Source organism: Lasiodiplodia theobromae (assembly GCF_012971845.1).
Source record: "Lasiodiplodia theobromae strain AM2As chromosome Unknown scaffold_2, whole genome shotgun sequence".
NCBI classification, from domain to species: domain Eukaryota; kingdom Fungi; phylum Ascomycota; class Dothideomycetes; order Botryosphaeriales; family Botryosphaeriaceae; genus Lasiodiplodia; species Lasiodiplodia theobromae.
In genome coordinates, this window is record NW_023336495.1 from 664921 (window position 1) to 684753 (window position 19833).

General features: G+C 56.6%; 6 protein-coding genes across 6 annotated transcripts; 3 read left to right on the plus strand and 3 right to left on the minus strand.

Annotated features, from left to right (window-relative positions):
• Positions 1–335: 335 nt before the first annotated feature.
• On the plus strand, positions 336–2074 carry LTHEOB_736 (Class iii aminotransferase; the record flags this gene model as incomplete). Its single annotated transcript, XM_035516717.1, has 4 exons — positions 336–1052; positions 1231–1428; positions 1658–1792; positions 1853–2074. 4 exons carry the CDS (start codon positions 336–338, stop codon positions 2072–2074), a joined length of 1272 nt encoding a protein of 423 aa, XP_035369495.1.
• A 279-nt stretch (positions 2075–2353) lies between these two features.
• On the plus strand, positions 2354–3943 carry LTHEOB_737 (Protoheme ix farnesyltransferase protein; the record flags this gene model as incomplete). The annotated part of the gene is made up of 1 exon (XM_035516728.1): positions 2354–3943. The coding sequence occupies one exon, from the start codon at positions 2354–2356 to the stop codon at positions 3941–3943; it is 1590 nt and encodes a 529-aa protein (XP_035369496.1).
• A 2175-nt stretch (positions 3944–6118) lies between these two features.
• On the plus strand, positions 6119–7927 carry LTHEOB_738 (Glycoside hydrolase subgroup catalytic core; the record flags this gene model as incomplete). Its single annotated transcript, XM_035516739.1, has 1 exon — positions 6119–7927. One exon carries the CDS (start codon positions 6119–6121, stop codon positions 7925–7927), a length of 1809 nt encoding a protein of 602 aa, XP_035369497.1.
• A 4248-nt stretch (positions 7928–12175) lies between these two features.
• On the minus strand, positions 12176–14144 carry LTHEOB_739 (MFS multidrug transporter; the record flags this gene model as incomplete). The annotated part of the gene is made up of 3 exons (XM_035516750.1): positions 12176–13562; positions 13629–13729; positions 13851–14144. The coding sequence occupies 3 exons, from the start codon at positions 14142–14144 to the stop codon at positions 12176–12178; spliced, it is 1782 nt and encodes a 593-aa protein (XP_035369498.1).
• Positions 14145–15561: 1417 nt separating this feature from the next.
• Positions 15562–16053, minus strand: LTHEOB_740 (uncharacterized protein; the record flags this gene model as incomplete). The annotated part of the gene is made up of 1 exon (XM_035516762.1): positions 15562–16053. The coding sequence occupies one exon, from the start codon at positions 16051–16053 to the stop codon at positions 15562–15564; it is 492 nt and encodes a 163-aa protein (XP_035369499.1).
• Positions 16054–17111: 1058 nt separating this feature from the next.
• On the minus strand, positions 17112–19539 carry LTHEOB_741 (WD repeat containing protein; the record flags this gene model as incomplete). Its single annotated transcript, XM_035516773.1, has 3 exons — positions 17112–17635; positions 17687–18293; positions 18496–19539. The coding sequence occupies 3 exons, from the start codon at positions 19537–19539 to the stop codon at positions 17112–17114; spliced, it is 2175 nt and encodes a 724-aa protein (XP_035369500.1).
• Positions 19540–19833: the final 294 nt, after the last annotated feature.

Here is a 19833-nt window from a genome sequence, read left to right on the forward strand (position 1 = left end):
CGCCTTGCCGGTGTTCCCTGCGCGCCGTGACTAATCCCTACTGCCCACCTCCCATTGACCAACACCACACGCCAGATGCACCCGCCACTCTTGCGATAGCGCTCCCCCGCGCGCCAAGATGCTGTATAAGACTGACCATAAGCTCGCCGCGCGCACCCAATGGCGGCCATCTCACCCAGAGCCATTCCGTCACCATGAGAGCTCTGTTCCGTGCTTATTACCCAAACCGTCCAATCTCTTCAGCGCGTGCCCTCCTCACACCCCGCCCCCCTCACCGCCGCCCCAATTCCACCACGTCAGCCGCGATCAATGAAGCCGTCGCCAAAAGCCATGTCATGCACCGAGCCCTGCGTTCACAGCCGCGCCGCATTGTGTCGGGCCAGGGCATCAGCTTCACGCTGGCCGACGGCACCACGCTGATCGACGCGTCCAGCGGGCCGGGCGTGTCCTGCCTGGGCCACCGCCGCCCGGACGTCGCCCAGGCCGTGGCCGACCAGATCAACCGGATCGGCTACGTCTACAGCATCGGCTACACGTCCGAACCCGCCGAGGAGCTGGCCGACATGCTGCTGCGGGACCGGCCCGGTGGCCTGGCGCGCGCCATGTTCTTCAACTCGGGCAGCGAGGCCACCGACGCCGCCGTCAAGCTGGCCACGCAGTACTGGGCCGAGAAGGGCGAGGGTGACCGCCGCCGCAACGTCATCAGCCGCGCCCAGTCCTATCATGGGAACACGATCGGGGCCTTGTGCGTCTCGGGTCATCAGGCCAGGCGCCAGATGTATTCCGACTGGATGAGCCACAACGTCTCGTTCGTCGACCCGTGCTATGCGTATCGGGCGAAGCCGGAGGGCCAGAGCGACGACGAGTACCTCGCAGGGCTCGTCAAGCAGCTCGATGATGAATTCCAAAGGCTTGGCCCCGAGACGGTGTCGGCCTTCTTTGCTGAGACCATCAGCGGGACGACGCTGGGCTGTGTCTCTGCTGTGCCTGGGTATTTCAAAGCCGTTCGGGAGCTCTGTGACAAATATGGTGCACTGCTGATCCTTGATGAGGTTAGTATCTACGCTCTCTTACTCACTGTTTGGGAGAATAGTGTGGTGAATTCGAATGCGGGTTGCTTGTAGAAGTGAGAGCGTTGGTCGGTGACCATCAGATACATGTCGACATTACATCATCTTTCAGAGCTGAAATATCGGCGGAAGCTGACTTGGATGGTGCTAACTCGTCTAGATCATCTGCGGAATGGGTAAGACGGGGACCATGCATGCCTGGGAACAAGAAGAAGGATTCCGAGGACCAGACCTGCAAACCATCGGAAAGACGCTCGGTGGAGGCTTCGTCCCCCTCTCGGCAGTGCTTGTCCACGAGAAAGTGTTTGATGCCTTAGCTGCTGGCAGTGGGGCACTCTCCCACGGTCATACATTCCAGGTAAGACGCGATCCTCAGTAGGTTGTACAAGGGATTGCCTGGCATGAAAGGGATACTGCCCCCTACTTGTGTGGATGGTTGAAGTCTACATGTGGATGTTATTCAAGATGTCAAAGTGTACATCTACGTCCGGATGTTTACGTCAACTACTCACATGGTAAAAGATCCGGACGGATATGTTGTTTCGGCTCTATCATATGAAAGGAGAGCTAGCTTACAAGAATTCTAGGCACACCCTACGGCCTGCGCAGCGGCAATTGAGGTCCAAAAAATCATCGAGCGGGAGAACCTCCTCGAAAACTGCCGGAAGATGGGCGCTCTCCTCGGAGAGCTGATGGAAGAAGAGATCCTGCCACTTCCTTTGGTAGGCGATGTCCGCGGGCGAGGACTATATTATGCTGCAGAGTTTGTTCTAGACAAACAGGCGAAGACGGCGTTCCCGTTGGATGAAAACTTCTCCAGCAAGGTGGTCGCTGCAGCGGCGGAGTTGGGACTAAATATTCTGGGAAATTTAGGCAAAACCGGGCCAATTGACGTGGAACACGTCATGATCACGCCGCCATACATTATCACGGAAGCAGAGGTAGTGAAGGTGGTGCAGCTGCTAAAGCAGGCCATTCAGAAGGCGAGTGAGGCTTATCTTTAGATGTGATTAAAGACAATCAAATTGCCTTATTTGGCAATTGCATGACCACCGACGGCATTTCTTCCCGTTTAAGAAGGTGACTTGAGGATTGGCGGCGCCGGTCTGGCGACAAGATCCGGATTGGAGAGTGTGCGGGTGTCGACCAATGCGGATTCGTTGATATGTCAGTTGAGCTGCGCCACGTGCGGCTGGTGTTTTCAGTAAGAGCTGCGGCTCCGGCGAAAATGCCTTCGACCTCCGGCCGCCCTAGCCCACCACCATGAGACGAAGTCGCAAGACATGATCCTCCGACCTCCCCTGCTGCGCAACGCGCCGCTGCAGGATGCCGCTCCCCTATGCCTGCGATGCCTGCGCCGCCTCGAACGATCGCACCCGACGCCCGCCCGCCGCCTGCTGTCCACCTCGACCGCCGTGAGAGACGCCGCTATCGCCCGCAACCCCCGCACCGCCTTCAAGAAGGAATACTTTTGGGCCAATGCCGTCCTGGACGACGTGCTACAGGGCGCACGACGCGGAGTTTGGAGCAATGCCGTCTCCGGTCGCAATGGCGCCAAAGATGATGCAGGTCCCGCACCGTCGACGCTCCACGACCAGCCCAAGATCGCCCAGGTCGTCCACAACGATGCCACCGCAGGCACCGAGCTCGTCAATGAGCTTCCCCACCGCCGCCGGAAGCGCCTAAGAGAAGAGGCAAAGAAAGCAGCAGCAGCCTCCTCCTCCGAGACGGAGATCCGGCCGGATGCATCAGCTACCCTCTCGACCAGTGCTCAAGCTCTCCCCGCGCAATCGTTCCGCCGCCGCTTCCTGACCTACCTCGCCCTAACCAAACCGCGCCTCTCCTTCCTCATTGTCCTGACCGCCACGGTGCCCTACGCCATCTACCCCGTCCCCGCACTGCTGGCGCCGTCGGTGACGTCGACTCCGTCTCTCTCAACCCTCACGCTCCTCTTCCTCACGACGGGCACCGGCCTGGCGTCCGCCTCAGCCAATGCCTTCAACATGCTCTTCGAGCCAGCGCACGACGCCAAGATGAGCCGCACCAAGAACCGGCCGCTGGTACGCGGTCTGATCAGCAAGCGCGCGGCCCTCGTCTTCGCCATCGCCACGGGCATCACGGGCGTCGCGTCCCTCTACTACGGCGTCAACCCCACCGTCGCCTTCCTCGGCGGCCTCAACATCTTCCTCTACGCCGGCTGCTACACGCCCATGAAACGCGTCTCGGTGCTCAACACGTGGGTCGGCGCCGTCGTCGGCGGCATCCCGCCGCTGATGGGCTGGACCGCGGCCGCCGGGCAGTGCGCCACCGGCGACGGCACATGGCAGGATTTACTGTTTGGTCCTGGGAGTGCTGGTGGGTGGTTGCTCGGCGCGCTGCTGTTCGCGTGGCAGTTCCCCCATTTCAACGCCCTCAGCTGGACGATAAGAGATGAATACCGCAACGCGGGTTACCGTATGCTCGCCTGGACTAATCCGCGCCGCAACGGCCGCGTTGCGCTGCGCTACTCGCTGCTCATGTTTCCCGTCTGCGTCGGGCTGGCGTATGTTGGTGTTACGGATTGGGGCTTCGTGGCGACGAGTTCGGCTATTAATGGCTGGATGACGTACCAGGCTGCGCGCTTCTGGTGGCACGAGGGCGCGAAGGGTACCGCGAGGGGATTGTTTTGGGCGAGTGTTTGGCATCTGCCTATCGTGCTGGTGCTGGCTATGGCGCATAAGAAGGGGTTGTGGCAGCGGGTTTGGCGGTCTGTTGTGGGGGAGGGGGTGGTGGATGAGGATGAGGAGGAGGATGATGGGTACTGGGAGGATGAGGAGGAGGAGGATACGCAGAAAGTGGCGGGTAAGCCTGTTGTGGGGGTTGCTGCGAGGTGAGGAGGATGAGATGTGATTGGGGATTGGGGAATGGATGTTTTGATATGCTACTGGTGGTGGTGGGGGGAAAAAGCAACTACCAGCAACGACGACACAACACGGCACGGACCGAGATAGTTGGCTAATGCGTGCTACTATACTATATGTTCGTCTTTTTTTTTTTTTTTGGAACTCATTGTACCTTTGTATGTTGTTGTCTCTTGGGAATTTAGCTACAACAGATGGCGGCGGCGTTTTCATCTTGGCTCACGACGCCCGTCTTCGTACGCGCTCCTCTCCCTCTTCTTTCTTCCTTTCTCTCTACGCAGAGCAGAATTTCAATGCATGAGCCGTACGCCATGGTACTTGATCAGTTATTCCAATACTGTCTGCGCATGTGTCTCGCCTGATTGGCTCTTCGAGGACTGGAGTGTAGGCGTGGGGAAGAGTCTCAATGGGAAGCAGAAAAAAAGAAAGGAAAAACCGACAACAACATAGCAGAGATGAGTTGAAGCTGCTCAGCTTAAACATTTACTTCAACGTTACAGCAGAACTCTACCGTTGCAGACGGTCTGCGGGGTTTTTACTAGCGTTGTTTTTCCCCTGAGCGGAGCAAACACGCTATGGAAGAGAGGATAACGTTGGGTGTGGCTTTCTCTCCGTCGACGCTGGTGAAACGGGGGGAAGAAGCTTGTTCGTTGGTTGAAACGGTCGGAGGGTAAAGGTTGGTGTCGGGGCCTAGAGCTACGTGGTAGCGCTGATCCCCCGTGGTGTCGGCGTTAAGTAAGCATGATGGGGAGTATTGGGAGCTTAGCAGGTGGATTAAATGTATTGAAATCTGTTTTGATTTTTATGGGCTTGTGGTTGATCTATTTGGATCTTGTCTTTTTTTCCCTACGTCTTCTGGGTTCTAGATGATTGCTGTTCTACTTCTTCTATTTTCTCGTGTGAGAAACAATGTGAAGAAAGCACCATGTCAGAGAAAAGACGCTGAGTTCCGAAACCGGGGCGGTCATGATTCGTCCCGGCCGAGAGGAGCTAGCTGAACTCAGGCCCCCCCGGATCGTACAACCACCTCGGCTGCTTCTTTTTTTTTTTTTTTTGCTGAGGGGCAGATATGCTCAGAAGCCATTGGGCGATGACAATCTCGAAAAAAAAAAAAAGTAAGTAAGGCTTTGCTTTCAGCCGGAGAAACGTGAAGCTCCACACGGCGATTGGGCATCACGTCAAAACGTCACGCCGCGATCTGATCGATGTGTGACGCATTGCCCAAGCGGTTAGGGCCGGAGCAGCTTCGAAGCGAGCTGGGGGAGCGACAGCAAGGAAGAGGGTACGAGCCAGGATCATGACCTCTTTGGAAGGAAGAGCGGGCGGGTACGACGGATCATTGGCCGGGCGCCAGCCACGGTCCCGGGACGTCCGGCCAGTCACCTCATCATCGCCCACAAACATATATCCCCCCTTTTCCTCTTGTGGACGCGGACGGGCAAAATATTGGTTGGCTTCGCCTCGTGTTTGTTCCTTGCCTGCCACATGGCCCCGCGCGAACACGAGCGGTTTGCCCGCCACCGACTCCGCTTCTCACGGCGGTGACATGACTTTCGTCACGCTGCATCGCTAGTCGACGATGCGTTGGCCGAGGAGGAGCCCAAAGGCTGGAGAGAAACGGACGACAAACGTGCGGCTTTTTCGACGCATACGGAGGCTTCTAGACACGACTGCGGATTATGACAAACCCTGTCCAATGCCAGGCACATGCGGCAGGCAATGCCGGCAGCATCCAGGCCTGATTGCCTCTGCGGGGCAGGTGGTGCCTGTATGTGGCGTGGGCCGCCGCCCTCCGCAAATGACGAGCCGGCAAACCCTGCAGCCCTCTGCTAATCATAGACTCTGAAGACTCCACCGTTCAAGCCACGGCCCAATTCGGTCCCATCATCACACCTTGTTCCTGCGGCTCCCCGGAACAGGAGCTACGTCAGCCCATGGCCCAGCCATCTGGGAGGCAAGCCATGCAGGTACCTAACTAACCGGTGTTTTTTCCCTTCTCCTTTCGTGTGCATATAAGCGGCTTTTGCTGCTCTGCTCTTTTTTCTTTTGCTCTTTGCTCTTCTGCCATTTCCCTTGTTGCGTGGAATACTTGGAAAGAGAAAAAAGAAAAGGAACCCACACTCGCTATTCCTTAATCAATAAGTCCTAATGCGTTACTCGTCACTCCTCGGCCTGGCGGCCGGCCTCACCACAGCCGCCGCCCAAATCAAGGGCTTCAACTATGGCAACACCCTCACAACCGGCGCGCCCAAGTCGCTCGCCGACTTCACCAATGAGTTCAACCTGGCCAAGAACCTCGTGGGCGCATCGGGCTTCACCTCCGCACGCCTCTACACCATGATCCAAGGCGGCACCACCAACACCCCCATCTCCGCCATCCAAGCCGCCATCGACACCAAAACCACCTTACTCCTCGGCCTGTGGGCCTCCGCGGGTCAAGCCAGCTTCGACAACGAGGTCGCGGCGCTGAAGGCCGCCATCGCGCAGTACGGCTCCGCCTTCACGGACTTGATTGTCGGCATCTCGGTCGGCAGCGAGGACCTGTACCGCAACTCGCCGACGGGCATCATCAACAAGAGCGGCTACGGCGCCGACCCGGCCGTCTTGGTGTCGTACATCGAGCAAGTCCGCGCTGCCATCGCTGGCACGCCGGCATCGGGCGCGTCGATCGGGCACGTCGATACGTGGACGGCCTTCGTCAACGGCAGCAACAGCGCCGTCGTGGACGCCGTCGACTGGCTCGGCTTCGACGGCTACCCGTACTTCCAGAACACGCAGGCCAACGGCATCGGCAACGCGAAGGCGCTGTTCGACGAGTCTGTTGCTGCGACGAAGGGCGCCGCGAAGGGGAAGCCCGTGTGGATCACTGAGACCGGCTGGCCCGTCAGCGGGCCGACGGAGAACGAGGCCGTTGCGAGCGTTGAGAATGCGAAGACGTACTGGGATGAGGTTGGTTGCCCGCTGTTCGGCAACACCAATACTTGGTGGTACACGCTGCAGGATGCGGTGCCGGATACGCCGTCGCCGAGCTTTGGTCTTGTGGCGGGAGGCAGCTCGACGCCGCTGTTTGACTTGACTTGCGGTGCGGCCGGCAACGACGGTGACTCTGCTTCGTCTTCGGCGGTGTCGTCGGCTGCGTCCTCCGCCGCCGCTTCGTCCGCTCATGCTTCCACTGCCGCCTCCGCCAGCACCGCTCCCTCACAGCCCGCTGGCGGCGCCTCTTCCGCCGCTTCTTCAGCCGCCTCCGCCCCAGCCGGAACCACCGCGGCCCCCGCTCCCAGCGGCACCGCAACCTCCCCAGGCGGCGACGACGCCGAGACCACCGTCATCATCACCATCACAACAACCTACTGCCCGACCCCCGGCGTGACTTCGACCGCGACCACCACCACCGCCCTGACGCACCCTTCCAGCAGCGGCTTCCAGACAACCACTACTGCCCCCTCCACCCCTTCTTCCACATCTAAATCCTGCCCCGCCAACCTCTCCGGCACCTACGAATACCCGCACCTCATCGTCCCCGTCGACAGCGCCGCACCAACCAAGGCCCACGGCACGTCTTACAACGGCCAGCTCTCCGCCACGCTCTCCACCCTCTTCAACTTCGACATCCCCGCCTCCTACGCCGGCAAGACGTGTTCGCTCGTCTTCCTGCTGCCGGAGAAGAAGGACCTGGAGACGAGCGACTTCACCTTGTCCGGCGCCGGCGGTATCGCGGTGAGTAAGTTGGCTGCGCCGGCGACGGAAGCGACGACGTACGAGAGCGTTCCGGCGAGCGCGGGCGAGGTGGGGGGCGTGGAGAAAGTCACGCCGGGCAATGCGTGGGTGGTGGCGAGTGCGAAGTGCGAGGCGGGGAGTAGGATCGGGTATGAGGTTAAGGCGACGGGTGGCTTGGAGCTGGAGTGGTTTGAGGATTGGAATCCGAGTCCGATTGGGTTGTTTGTTAGGGTTTGTTAGATGGGTGTCTGTGAGAGGGATGTAATGATGATGGGAAGGTCTGGGGGGTTGAGAAAAAAGGTTGACGGGTTGGGGGATGGGTGGGATCTCCTTTGAATACGATCTTGTGAATATCGCGGTTAATACGTAGTGTCGATTGACCTGTCGAAATATTGAAAATAGTTTTTGATTAGTCTTTGTTTGGCAGTGATTCTACGTCTGAAGTTTCTAGGACATTACTTTCGGGGTTTCGAGGAGATGTTTCTAAAAGCCATCAGAGGCAACATCATATGGGCACTGTTCAAAGGGGATAAAAAAAATGAGAACAAACAAAGAAGAGCAACTGGATGGAGAGGTGCAGCGGGCAGATCGCTACTGTTGTACAAAGTCCATCCGAGACGCCCGGCAGGTGCAGGCCGCCCAGGACGTCGACAGCGGCGGGTTTTGATGCGGAGTATGGCTGAGATGGGGAGAAGGAATGAGAGATTAGGATGGATGGGTTGAGTCAAAGCCGGTGGTATACTAGTGTTGGCATGGGTCGGGTGAAGAATCAACACTGGTAGATTGCGATTGCATTAAGTTAATCTATTTGGAAAGCCCTTTTTCTTCTATGTCCACTAAAGTACTGCATATGATACGTGTGTATGATATTCATCAAACAGGGGGCGGCTGGAAGACTGTATTTGGTGAAAAGATAGGGGGGTATTAACACGACGGACAAATAGAAAGGCACTTCGGCTGGAGAATAACTATAGAAGGGTACCTGTTGCCTTGACAAATTCTTTATTGCTTGTTGTCTTATCAGTCATTTGGCCTATACGGCGGGTTTGAATAGGGAGAGTCTGAATATTCCTCTATTTCAAATTTGAAGAAAACGAGTATTGGAAACAACAAGATTGAGCGAAAGACGGGTTGTATCGGATGAGAAAAAAAATTCCAATTTGAGCGAGGCTATAAAATGGTCCCAAAGGGGAGTCTGCGGGTGTCAAGGCAAAAGATAGCTCGCTAGGAGATGAACGAGAAAATTCAAAGGTCGGTAGTAGACAAGGCAGAGATGGGACACATTCCTACTCTACAAATTTGTTTCATTTGACTTCTGTACAACGTCCGAAATCTGCATCGTATCGCATAGGCTTTTACGACCCGCAGCGTGACGTGAATTGCCAGTGGATACGCCAGCGCAAATGTTGGCCGACCCGGCAGAGTATGCGGCCTCGTTGATGTGCGTAGAGAGCAGCCAGGGCCTGGACGACTCGACTCTGGAGTTGGCGGGGAGGGAGCCGTGCGCTATGGATATCCATTGGTCTGGCTTATGCCTTTTCTCCTCTACCCGGCACTCATCTGCAAGCGTTGGCAAATATTCGAAGAATCACCTCGTTGTCAGCACTCGTTGCACTGTTCATTGGTCAAGCAAAACGATGGTGCTGCCTGGGTGATGCAGCTCGCAGATCATGCTCTTGGCGCCTACTGGGCGCAAAAAGTCAGTGCCCGCATATAGACTGCAGTGTTCTAGAACTTGAGAGGAGGATGCGTCGGTGGTAGCACTCGCTTGCGGAAACGCCGGACGGCGGACTTCTTGATTGGTATCTCACGCTTTTGGACCTTGCCCTGCCAGAATGTTCAGTGCCTCACTACCAATAGCCACACCGATGCCCATCCCATCCTCCTTTCGAAGATGGAGGCCCCTTACCTGGCCAATGCGAGCAATTCCCACCCGCCCGCAGATTCGACATTCATAAACACCGATCAAACCCCAATATAAGTTTCTTTCGGTAATTCGAAAACAACATTTATGCGCTCCAAAAATATTCCGCCCATTTGACTTAGTATACGCTACTCCGCCTGAATTACGTCTCTCTCCCTCATTCATCATGGCTATCTCTTTCGAGGCTATCGTCACTACTCTTACCCTTCTTGTCCAGCTTGCCGCACTTTTCTATGGCCACGGTCCCGGAAATGCTGAACGCTTTCGAAGTCAGGGCGGCCTCACTCCCCTTGGCCCTAATGGTGTGAAATGTTAATCTAGTCAGTAGACGCTATTATTCGGATATGGAACAACTTCCGTCAGCTTGTTGCGATCGGCTGGAATGTGTGCATTTCCATTCATCGAGCGAGGTACTCATCCGTGTTTCCTTTTTGGCATTATATGGTATGTCTTGAAGCCACTAACAACAAAGCAGTAGGACAGCGGTCCTCGCTTGGTGTCAGGCGCTTATGACCTTCTGTTGGAGGGTGCAGCAAGAGAATGAACAGAACGCTCCAGCTTAGTCCAATAAATGGGTAGGAGGCCTCACCCTTTCTTCGTTATCGATACATTCTTGCTCACTGTTCACTGCTGACAGAAGTGGTTTGGCTGGAGTAGTTTGCTGTTGCGCAAGTCCCCGCTGGTGATTTTCGGCTCCGCATTACTACACAACATCCGATACTATTTGACCCGCCATCCTCCACGAGATCGCCGGTTGATGATTACCAGCTTTCTGGGCATGCTCTGTATTTGCATCAAAAACGTTTTGGAGGTTCTGGAATAAATCGGATCGTCGGCTGATCCACAAGCGGAATTATGTTGGACTTCAGCGCGAGAAACTCAGAGTCTGTCGCAAGGCTATCCAGCGTTAAGGGTTTTGTGGAGTTGGCGGCCTCGTTTGTCAAACTCTGCCGAGGCCACAACAAGCGGACAACGCGTACCGAAGGTTAAGCTGGGTTTGCTGCACATGCCACATATCTTTGACGAAGATGCAGAGCTGAATCTCTGTTGATGATTACTTTGGTTTCATAGCACTTTCTTTATAAAAAAAAAAAACTATACACTTCAAGTGAAGAGTGAAAATGCTCTCGCAAGACCTGATATGTGCATGTATAAGCACTTCTCATACATGATCATTTTGCCGTAGCATTGTTCACTGATCATCAACTAAACCATACAGTACAACACTACTCCGACCTCTCGCTTCAATCTGCTTCTGCTGTTTTGAATAGAATCCAGCGGTCCTCTCACCCCATTATTAAAACCTCTCCTCGCCCTTGCAATCTTCAGCCACTCTCTCATGCTGCCTCTCTCTCTGCGGCTTTGTATAATTAATGGTCGAATGAAAGAAAACAGAAAGAAGTTCATCAGGCTGTCGCTGATGATCCACACCCCCACAACGCACGTTCCACATACCAGCCCATACCACCAAAAAATTTCACAAACGACGCCAATTAAAAAAAAAAACAGGATCAACGGCAAAAGAGATTGCTCCCCCGGACAGGCTTGAACTGTCAACCTCCTGATTGCAACCGGTAATTGAATTACCCTTTAACAGTCAGACGCGCTAGCCAATTGCGCCACGGAGGAGTAGTTTATAAACGACCCCTTGGATCCAGCTGAGTTACTGGAGTGGCTGTTGATGGAGAGGCGATTTTCTGGTAGCGATTATAAAGAGAAGCGCACGGTTTGACCCCCCTTGAGATGCGAAACATGCATGAAACGATCAGACGGTGGAATATTGGTGTAAACACGGGTGCAATTGGCCATTGTTGAGCTAGTATATATGCGGCTTGGGTGAAGCTTCGTGGAGGATACTAAACTGCGCTCGGCTTGTTGCCTCTGGTGGGGAATTCAGAAGCTAGTCTTTCGAACGTTTAGGAAACATGTTGCTAAAAGAATGGAGTTTTGGTGTTTCTATCATATGAAAGTGAACAAGCTATTTCAATTAGCTCATATTGTAACTTGAAGCTAAAGTATCCGGGTAGAAGAGCACGACTGCAGCGATAGAGGGCGAGTGATGGCCAAAAACTGGGGCTGAGAGTCTCAAGGAATAGAAGGAATGTGGACGAAAACCTTAAGCGAACAATAAGAACAGGGAGACTTTTGGACAACTGGCAGCGGATACATACTAGTTTAATTCTTTACCGACACATTCTCCAGAAAACAAAATCCAATGGATAGAAAGAACTCATCCATACCTTCTCAAGCAACGACAAATTGCGTAACAAGATCTTCCCATACAATTTTTCCCCTGTGAAATGCTTCAATCTTAATCATTTACACATGAACTCATAACCCATAAGAACACCCTCCCTTCTTAGAATCGTCTCCCCCTCTCCATCTACAACCAATGAAAGCACCCATTCCCACAGCTGATACTTCTGTGGAAACATCTACCACCACGACAATCTTCACCCCTTTTATGTGCGTGCAACCAACTCTTTCTCCTCTCATCCAAAGACATCTACATCTAAAGCAATCTCGTTTCTCTCCAGGCAAGACACACCAAAAGCATCTCCCCACTACTTCCCCCCCAACCTCCTCTCCCTCACAAACCACGCACCCACCGCCGCCCCCGCCACAAGCGCAATCATCAACCCAAACGCGCTCCGCGTACTCTCCGCATAGCACCTCCTCACGACCTCGGCCACGGCAGGCGGCAGCTCCCAGATGCTCTCGATACTCTGACGCACACGCTCCGCGATGGCAGCCGCCTCGGCGCCGCTCCCCAACGCCGCGGCCAGACGGGCCCTCAACTCCTGGTTGACCAAGGTGGCGGCGAGCGAGACGCCGAAGACGGAGCCGAGGCTGCGGAAGAGGTACGAGCAGGCGGTGGCGACGGCCTGGTCGGCGTGGGCGGCGTTGGAGATGAGGCCGATCAAGCTCGTCGTGACGCCGATGCCGTTCGAGAAGCCGGACACGCACAAGCCCAGCACGATACCCAGAGTCGAGTTGACAGGCGCGAACTGGGGAGGCAGCAGACGCGCGCCGCCGCCGGCGCAGACGAAGATGACGGCGGCGCCGACGACGAGGCCGGCGTAGGCGGCGACGGTGAGGCGGTAGAAGCGGCCGGTCCACTGCATGTAGAAGCCGCCGAACAGGCTGCCGGTGACGCCCGCGATGATGCCCGGGATGAGGCGGACGCCGGCCTGCGTCGCCGAGGCGCCGTCGACGACCTGGAAGTAGAGCGGCAGGTAGAACAGCGCCGCCATGTAGCCGCCGAACGAGAAGAAGTTGCACGCGTAGCACGCCACCAGCGACCGCTCGAAGATGATGTGGCCGGGCGCGAAGGGGTCGCTGGCCACCTTCGTCTCGACGAGCAGGAAGAGCAGGAACAGCGGCACCGACGCGCCCAGCGAGGCCAGCGTCGTGCGGTCGCGCCACGAGACGTTGGAGCCGCGGTCGAGGCCGAGCAGCAGCATGAAGACGGCGGCGATGAGGATGACGGCGCCGAGGAAATCAATGCGGCGCAGCTTCTCCTTCCAGTGCGAGTGGTCGCGCTTGGGCAGCTTGAGGGCGAGCGACACGGCGATGATGGCGACGACGCACAGCGGCGGCTGGAACAAAAACACCCAGCGCCAGCCCACGCGGTCGGCCAGGATGCCGCCCAGCGGCGCGCCCGTGCCGGCGCCCGTCGCGAAGACGATGTTGATGTAGCCCTGCCACTTGCCGCGCTCGCGCAGCGTCACGATGTCGCTCATCATGATCGACACGACCGTCGTCATGCCGCCGCCGCCCACGCCCGCGAACGCCCGCGCCGCGATCAGCTCGTTCATGTTGCGCGCCAGCCCGCACGCCAGGCACCCGATGCCGAAGATGGTGTACGCGAAGAGCAGGCATGACTTGCGTCCGAAGATGTCCGAGAGCTTGCCGTACAGCGGCTGGAACGACGTGAGGGTCAGAAAATACCTGAGCAGCAGCACCATCTGTCAGCACTCAATTCTCCCAGGGGAAAGAGGTCCCGGAGTTCCTTACGCAGTTGCAATCCACGAAGTGTTGTTCAATGCCCCCAGATCCGAGCCGATGCGCCCGTAACTTGACACAATGATCGTCTGGTCCGCCGCGGAGAGGAAGATCTGCCCATCCCAAAACATAAGCAATCAGCACTCAATCGATCAACACCAACCATCATTTCCACCGTGGTCCCCAATTCCCCTTCCCCTCCTCCCCTCCCCAGAAAAAGTAGTCATTACTCACCCCTACAGCCACGGCCGGCAGGATATACTTCATCCGCTTCTTGACCTCGGGCAAGCCCTTGTACTTGTTCAGCGTCGTCCCGGCCTCGCTGATGTTGCTCTCCTGCCTCTCCAGATCCCCGCCGTCATCCTCAAAGCCACCACCATTGTCTCCCTCATAGTCGTCCTCGGGACCGTCCCCCACGGGCTGCGGTGCCAGGACCTGCAGGCCGTCAGAGGTGCGGCGTTGGCCCAGGAGCGGGCTCCTCTCGGTCGGGTGGCCGTTGTGGCCGTTTGCAGCGCGGTGGGCCGTCATGGCCGGGAAAAGAGGCGGTCGGCTGGTGATGTGTTTTACTTCTTCCCAAGAATACGAGAAAGGCGGGCAGAAGGAAGGAGAAAGAGGAAACGTGTGTGTGTTTTCTTCGTCGAAGCAAAGTAGAGGGAGTGCCTTCTTCTCCGCTACATGCACGCGGCCTTCGACCAGCTCACACCCAGCTCACCACTGCTGTCGATCGGTGGCGGGAATTGCGATTTTTGTCGGTCGTCGGAGGGGGGCGGCGTACACCTGGCGCGTGGGGACGCGAAAGCGGTGGAGGGAAGGATTGCTGTGGGTGCCGCCGCTGTGTGGGTGGAGGAAGGGAGGAGCTTGGGTCAGTTCTCACGGCTCAGGGCCTGGTCAATGACCCTCGCGCATCGGGTGAGGCCTTGACTCTTGATACACGGCCTGAATCGGTCGTGGCGACGTGGAGGAGGAGGGGAGAAGAGGGGGAGAGAGAGAGAGCCATTGCCGTATCAGTTGAGTCTTTGTGTCTTCCGCCATCTTCCCCCACTGCTGATTAGCAATTCGGGATCGCCCATCTCGGGCTACCGAGCGGGTCGGTCGGGAGTTCGAGAGTTCGCCGCGAACAAGCACGTCAGTTTCCTCCGCCGCTTGGTCCGAGCGTCTCCCTCGTGTCCTTTCCCATGGTTTGCTTCTGCTGCGTCTTCTAGGCGCATGTATACGCGCTGCAACTCATCAGGGACCTGGTTCGAGTGAATGCGGCCCATCACGAATCGAGTCTCTCTCCGATGCGACAGGTCTGCTCAGCAATTGCGCTATCGCGCTTTGTGCGCCATGCAGCTGGGGTAAAGCGGGCACTCCCGCTGCCTATCTCCGACCAACCATCTAGCACGCTTCGGGTAGGTATCGAGAATACATCATCAGTAGTTGCTCGGCAAAGCTGCGGCAGTTCTTAGGAATGATCAGAGTAACGTTTTGTGATTGAAGTCGTTGTCTATCTCTTGTCGCTTAAAATAGGCGAATAAGATACAATAACCTTGCAAATCCGAGACTGCACACAGACACTTAGGCCTGTATTTCGGCTGATGTTTGAGCAACTTTGCTCGTTAGGACAAAAGAAAGAAGATTCAGTCGCGAACCTGTTCAATCTCCCAGAGTTAGCTGGAAACGTCAGCAGATCTGGAAAATACAGCTCGTACCTTAACATAATCGTCAACCATAAAACTTACCCCGGGGCAGGTTGCCTTTGTTTTTTTTTTTTTTTTTGGCTGCACTTGTCGCAGCGGCTGCTGTTACAGTTGAGAGCGGAGGTAAGGCGCCTACACTGGCTGTTGCTGCTGCTGTGCCATGTAATTTTCTCCGTCCGCGAACATCATTGTATACTCCAGCCTAAATGGCTATTAGCGATTCCAACTGCACCTACCTTCAATTGAAGATAAAGCAGCTTACCTTCTCAACACTCCGGAAGAGCACCGTCGAGATATTCCGTCCTGACCTCCACGCCCGCCAGCCGCGCCTCAAGCGCCATACCCGCCTCCCTGAACTCGCCCATGGCCCTCTCAGTAACCGCAACATGTTTCTCCAACGACTCGAGCGTCGCGTTCATGCGCTGAATAGCCGCGACGAAAGACCTCTTGGTCTCGTGGCTCGACTCGAGCGTCTCCTGGCTGAACCGGAGCGTCTCCTGACTGAACTTGAGCGTCTTCTGGCCGAACTCCAGCGTCTCCTGGCTGAGCTTCAGGATCTTGACGTTGTCCTCGAAGATCTCAACCGTCGTCTTCTCCACGACGCGCCGCGTACCCACGAGCAGCCAGAACGTGAGGACGCTAAAGGTGAGGATGATCGTGAGGCCCATCGCCTCGGATGGGTTCATCGTGGTGTGGCGAAAGATGTAGACGACGGTCTGCTTCAGTGTGACTTCCTGGGCCTGGAACGGGTTCCGCATCTGTAGATCTGATGGCGAAAGTTAAGCCTCTTGCCTCAGCAAACAGGAATGACGTTAGGAGCAGATCTCACTTGGCCACCACCTGCGCTCGCTGATGCTCCAACGAAAAAGATCCGGAAGAGTAGGTACGAGAAAGCCGATGATGAGAGGCATGTTGTTGGTGCTTCCGTCCGAAGTGGGCGGAAACAGCTGCCTGGCGATGCTTCCATCGAAGGCAGGAGCAAACCGCTATCCTAATCAGGAAGCCACACCAGCCGTACACGCACCTCACCTCAGTTCTGTTGTTATAGAAATTTTCGTGCAGTAAACAATGCCTGTCCGATCTGAAGTCTCAAAACTACGCCCGGACATTTACTTCAACTGCCCATGTAGGAAGAGCATAAAATCCTAAGCGGGGAACAAGGTGCCCAACCCTCCTGCAATTTCCCTCACACCATGGATGAAGAAACCACACTGCCTATCTCAATTTAGCTCTTGGAACTGCAGGAAGTTCAGGAGTATCAGCGGTCCACAATCAACAACAGTGTACCAATATGAATCGTCATGTGATAATATTCAGCCAAACGTCCGCCGACCGAATACCCAACTACTACGCAGCCGTATAATCCATTCATTCATGCAGAGGAAAGAAATCCGTGGGGGAAAAGGGGGGAGAAGCAATAACGACAACAACCGAACAAAATCACACACATTACTTTCTCTCTCTCCTCTCTCTTCTCCAACGATGGCAAAGACAGCCTAGCTCAGCTTTTTTGGTCCTTCATGGAAAGGTCAAGAAAAGAAAAAGGAAATATAGGTATCTAAGCTCAACGGAATTGATGAGACTGTGCGGAGAAAACGAGAATGAGGACGAAGAACAAGAAAAAAGGGTTTCAAAAGAAGAAGAACCAAAAAGACGCACATCGCCCATTTAGTCATCCCACCCAATACGCCATCGAAATGCGTATCATCGTCAATACATACACGGCGTTGCTCTCTCACACAAAAGTTCGTCCTCACCTCCAAAGCATCTGTGACCGCAAGACCCTGTCGCTCCAACCAATTCAATCCCTTCTTTATCATAGCTTGATACCCCACACCCCTCTTCCTCCCGTCACTCCCAGCCACTCACCACCCTGAGTCGTGAGTCCACTCTGTGGTGCCCAGCTCAAATTACCCACCTCGTAATCGCACCGCCAGCTGGCTGCAGGACCCTTCATGTTGACACCGCTGGAGCTGGAAGACGCGTTGTTGGAAGAATTGTTGGCGTTTCCGTTGGACGTTGCGTGCTCGCCGTTGATCGTGGCGCCGTTCTGAGAATGGATCAGATCCCAAACGAGCACCATGCTGTCATCTCCACCCGATGCAAGCATGCCACGACGCGTGGGGGACCATTCGATACTGTTCACCGCTGCTTGGTGACCACGCAATTCCAGGAGCGCCTGGCCAGGTTGGCGGACGTCTAATATCCGGATCAAGTTGCTGTCTGAGGCGAAAGTGGCGAGGAGATGAGCGTCGTGGGGTGACGCTGCCAGACGCAGCAGAGGCGGGGCATATGACATCATCTGTTGAGCCTTCGTGGGAGACATGCGACCTGGCGAGCCTAGAGAACCCTGTCAGAAACAGCTACACCCTTGTCAGTCACAAAACGTACCTTTTTCTTCCCTCTTCTCCGTAGGCTCGTAGATAATGGTGGAATGTTCCAGGCTTCGGAGGTCGAACATTCTCACGCTACCATCCGCGCCACAGCTGACAAACACATCAACGCTCCCCGCGCAGAAACGAACATCAAATACCTCCTTGTCATGGGCAATGAGCTGCGTCTTGGCAGTCAGGGTCGGAATGTCCCAGATAGTACACGTGGTATCGATGCTTGACGTGATTATAAGCTTTGGCGAGAGCGTGTTCCAGTCGAGCGAAGTCAACGGAGCAGTGTGCTCGGGAGATTTGGAATTCGAGAGGAGGGCCAACGGAGTGAGCTTCTGCGCAGGGGGGTCGCGAGTGTTGACAGGCGAAGAGCGGGATATGGTGTTGCTGACGTTGGATGCGGGAGTTTGTGGCAGCGACCAGAGTCTCAGGTGGTCGCCCGAGGTCGCGAGAAGGTCGGTGGATTGCTTCTGGGAAGACGGAGGCTCCCATAATATCCGTGTCACCGGATAAGAGCAGGTCGCCTCTGCGACACGGGTGTATTCGACGCCAAAGGCCGGGGCGCCTGGCGTGGTGGCCTCCTGAGGAGCGATGTGCGTGTCGATGATTTGAATCTACGTCTGCTATCAGCTTGAAGCCCTCATCTTTGAGCGCGATGGGAGGTGCAGAGGGAGAACCCCCGGCAGCACAGATCGCAAAGTTTGGGGACGGAGCCCGCTACTCGCCAGAATAGCGGCTCTCCGGTCATCCTGCGATTTGAAGCATGCTGGTGACTCTCGCCAGGACCGGCGCCAGGAGAGGATCCGCTATACTCACAAAATTATGCGGATCTTCCAGGTAGCTACCGACAGCCATTTTGCCCGCGCTGTTCCCGCCATGAACTGGCCATTTGCACCAGTCGTATGCGTAGACCGGCCATGGCGCCAAGTAGTTGCAGTTCCCAGCCGCCCGAGTTTCCAAATCGCTCATCAGCGTGGTGTTCGCCGGCATGTCCTCGCCAATTGTAGAGTTTGCGCGCGGGCGTATGTCGGACAGGGCGAGCGGGGAGTTGGAGGCAGCGCCAGAGGGCGTCTGGGCCTGGTAGTGTCTTTGGCTCGGGGTGGGCGCGTACTTGGGCACCTCGGGCGTCGGCACGGTAGAGTTGAAGGGAATGTACTTCTGGTCCAGGCCGGCTGGGCTCGAGCGCGAGTAGGAATGAGTGGAGGATGAGGACTGCATGGTGCTGGAGCGGGTGGGCAGAGTGTACTGCTGGGCGTTGGTGTTGATCTTCGGGACGGTGGTAGGCGCCGTGTAGGAGGCGGAAGGCGCAGGGCGAGCACCCGCGGCCGGGCCGGGCTGCAGAGGAGCGGGCAGGTCAGGAACGCTGCTGGCGGAATTAGCGAATTGCGCGTCCTGCGGTTGCTGGTTCTGAGGCGGCGTCGCGTGCTGCAGGCTGATGTTGAGGTTCTGTGCGCCGCCGCCGGGCGTCAAGGCAACGGGCGAGTTGAAGAGCTGCGAGTGCGACGCGCTCTGCTGGCCCGCCGGCGGAATGTGCAGGTCCTCGGGCTCTCTCTGGGCGACCGGCCGCCGCGCAACCTCGAACTGCGGACCCGTTGCAGCGGCTGCTGACTGAGAGCCTGGGGCAGGCAAGCCCGACGCCGACGCTGACGACGGCGGGGCGGACTGCAGCGCGCTGAATCTCGGATCGTTGCCGCTGCCAGGCAGGAGCGCGTCCGTGTCTGCGCCCGTCGTGCCGGCCGTCGCAATGCGGAGGTTGCTGTGTGGAGCGGCGACGGAGCCTAGGGCCTGCGTGGCCGCGAAGATGCCCTGCGCCGCGCCCTGGCCAGAGCTGCTGGTATGGTGGTGCGAATGGAAGGGCATGGTGCCGCTGGCGGTGCCTGGACTCGTGCCCGGCTGCGAGGGGGTGGGCGAGAGGGCGAGGAGAGCGGATAGTTACCTGCGACTCTGGAACAAACAAGGGCCTGTCGGGATGAGGCCGCTGATTACCTACTGACCGGCGAAGGGGTCGTCGATGTTTGGCGACACGCGGGGCTGCCTTGCCGGCCGTGGAGCCATGACTAGGAGCTCTGTTGTCACTTCTGCCCAACAGCCACCCCTCACGACACTCGCCTTTCGCTGCCCCAGCCCGCCGCGCTCTGCTTGCTTGGGCTTCCA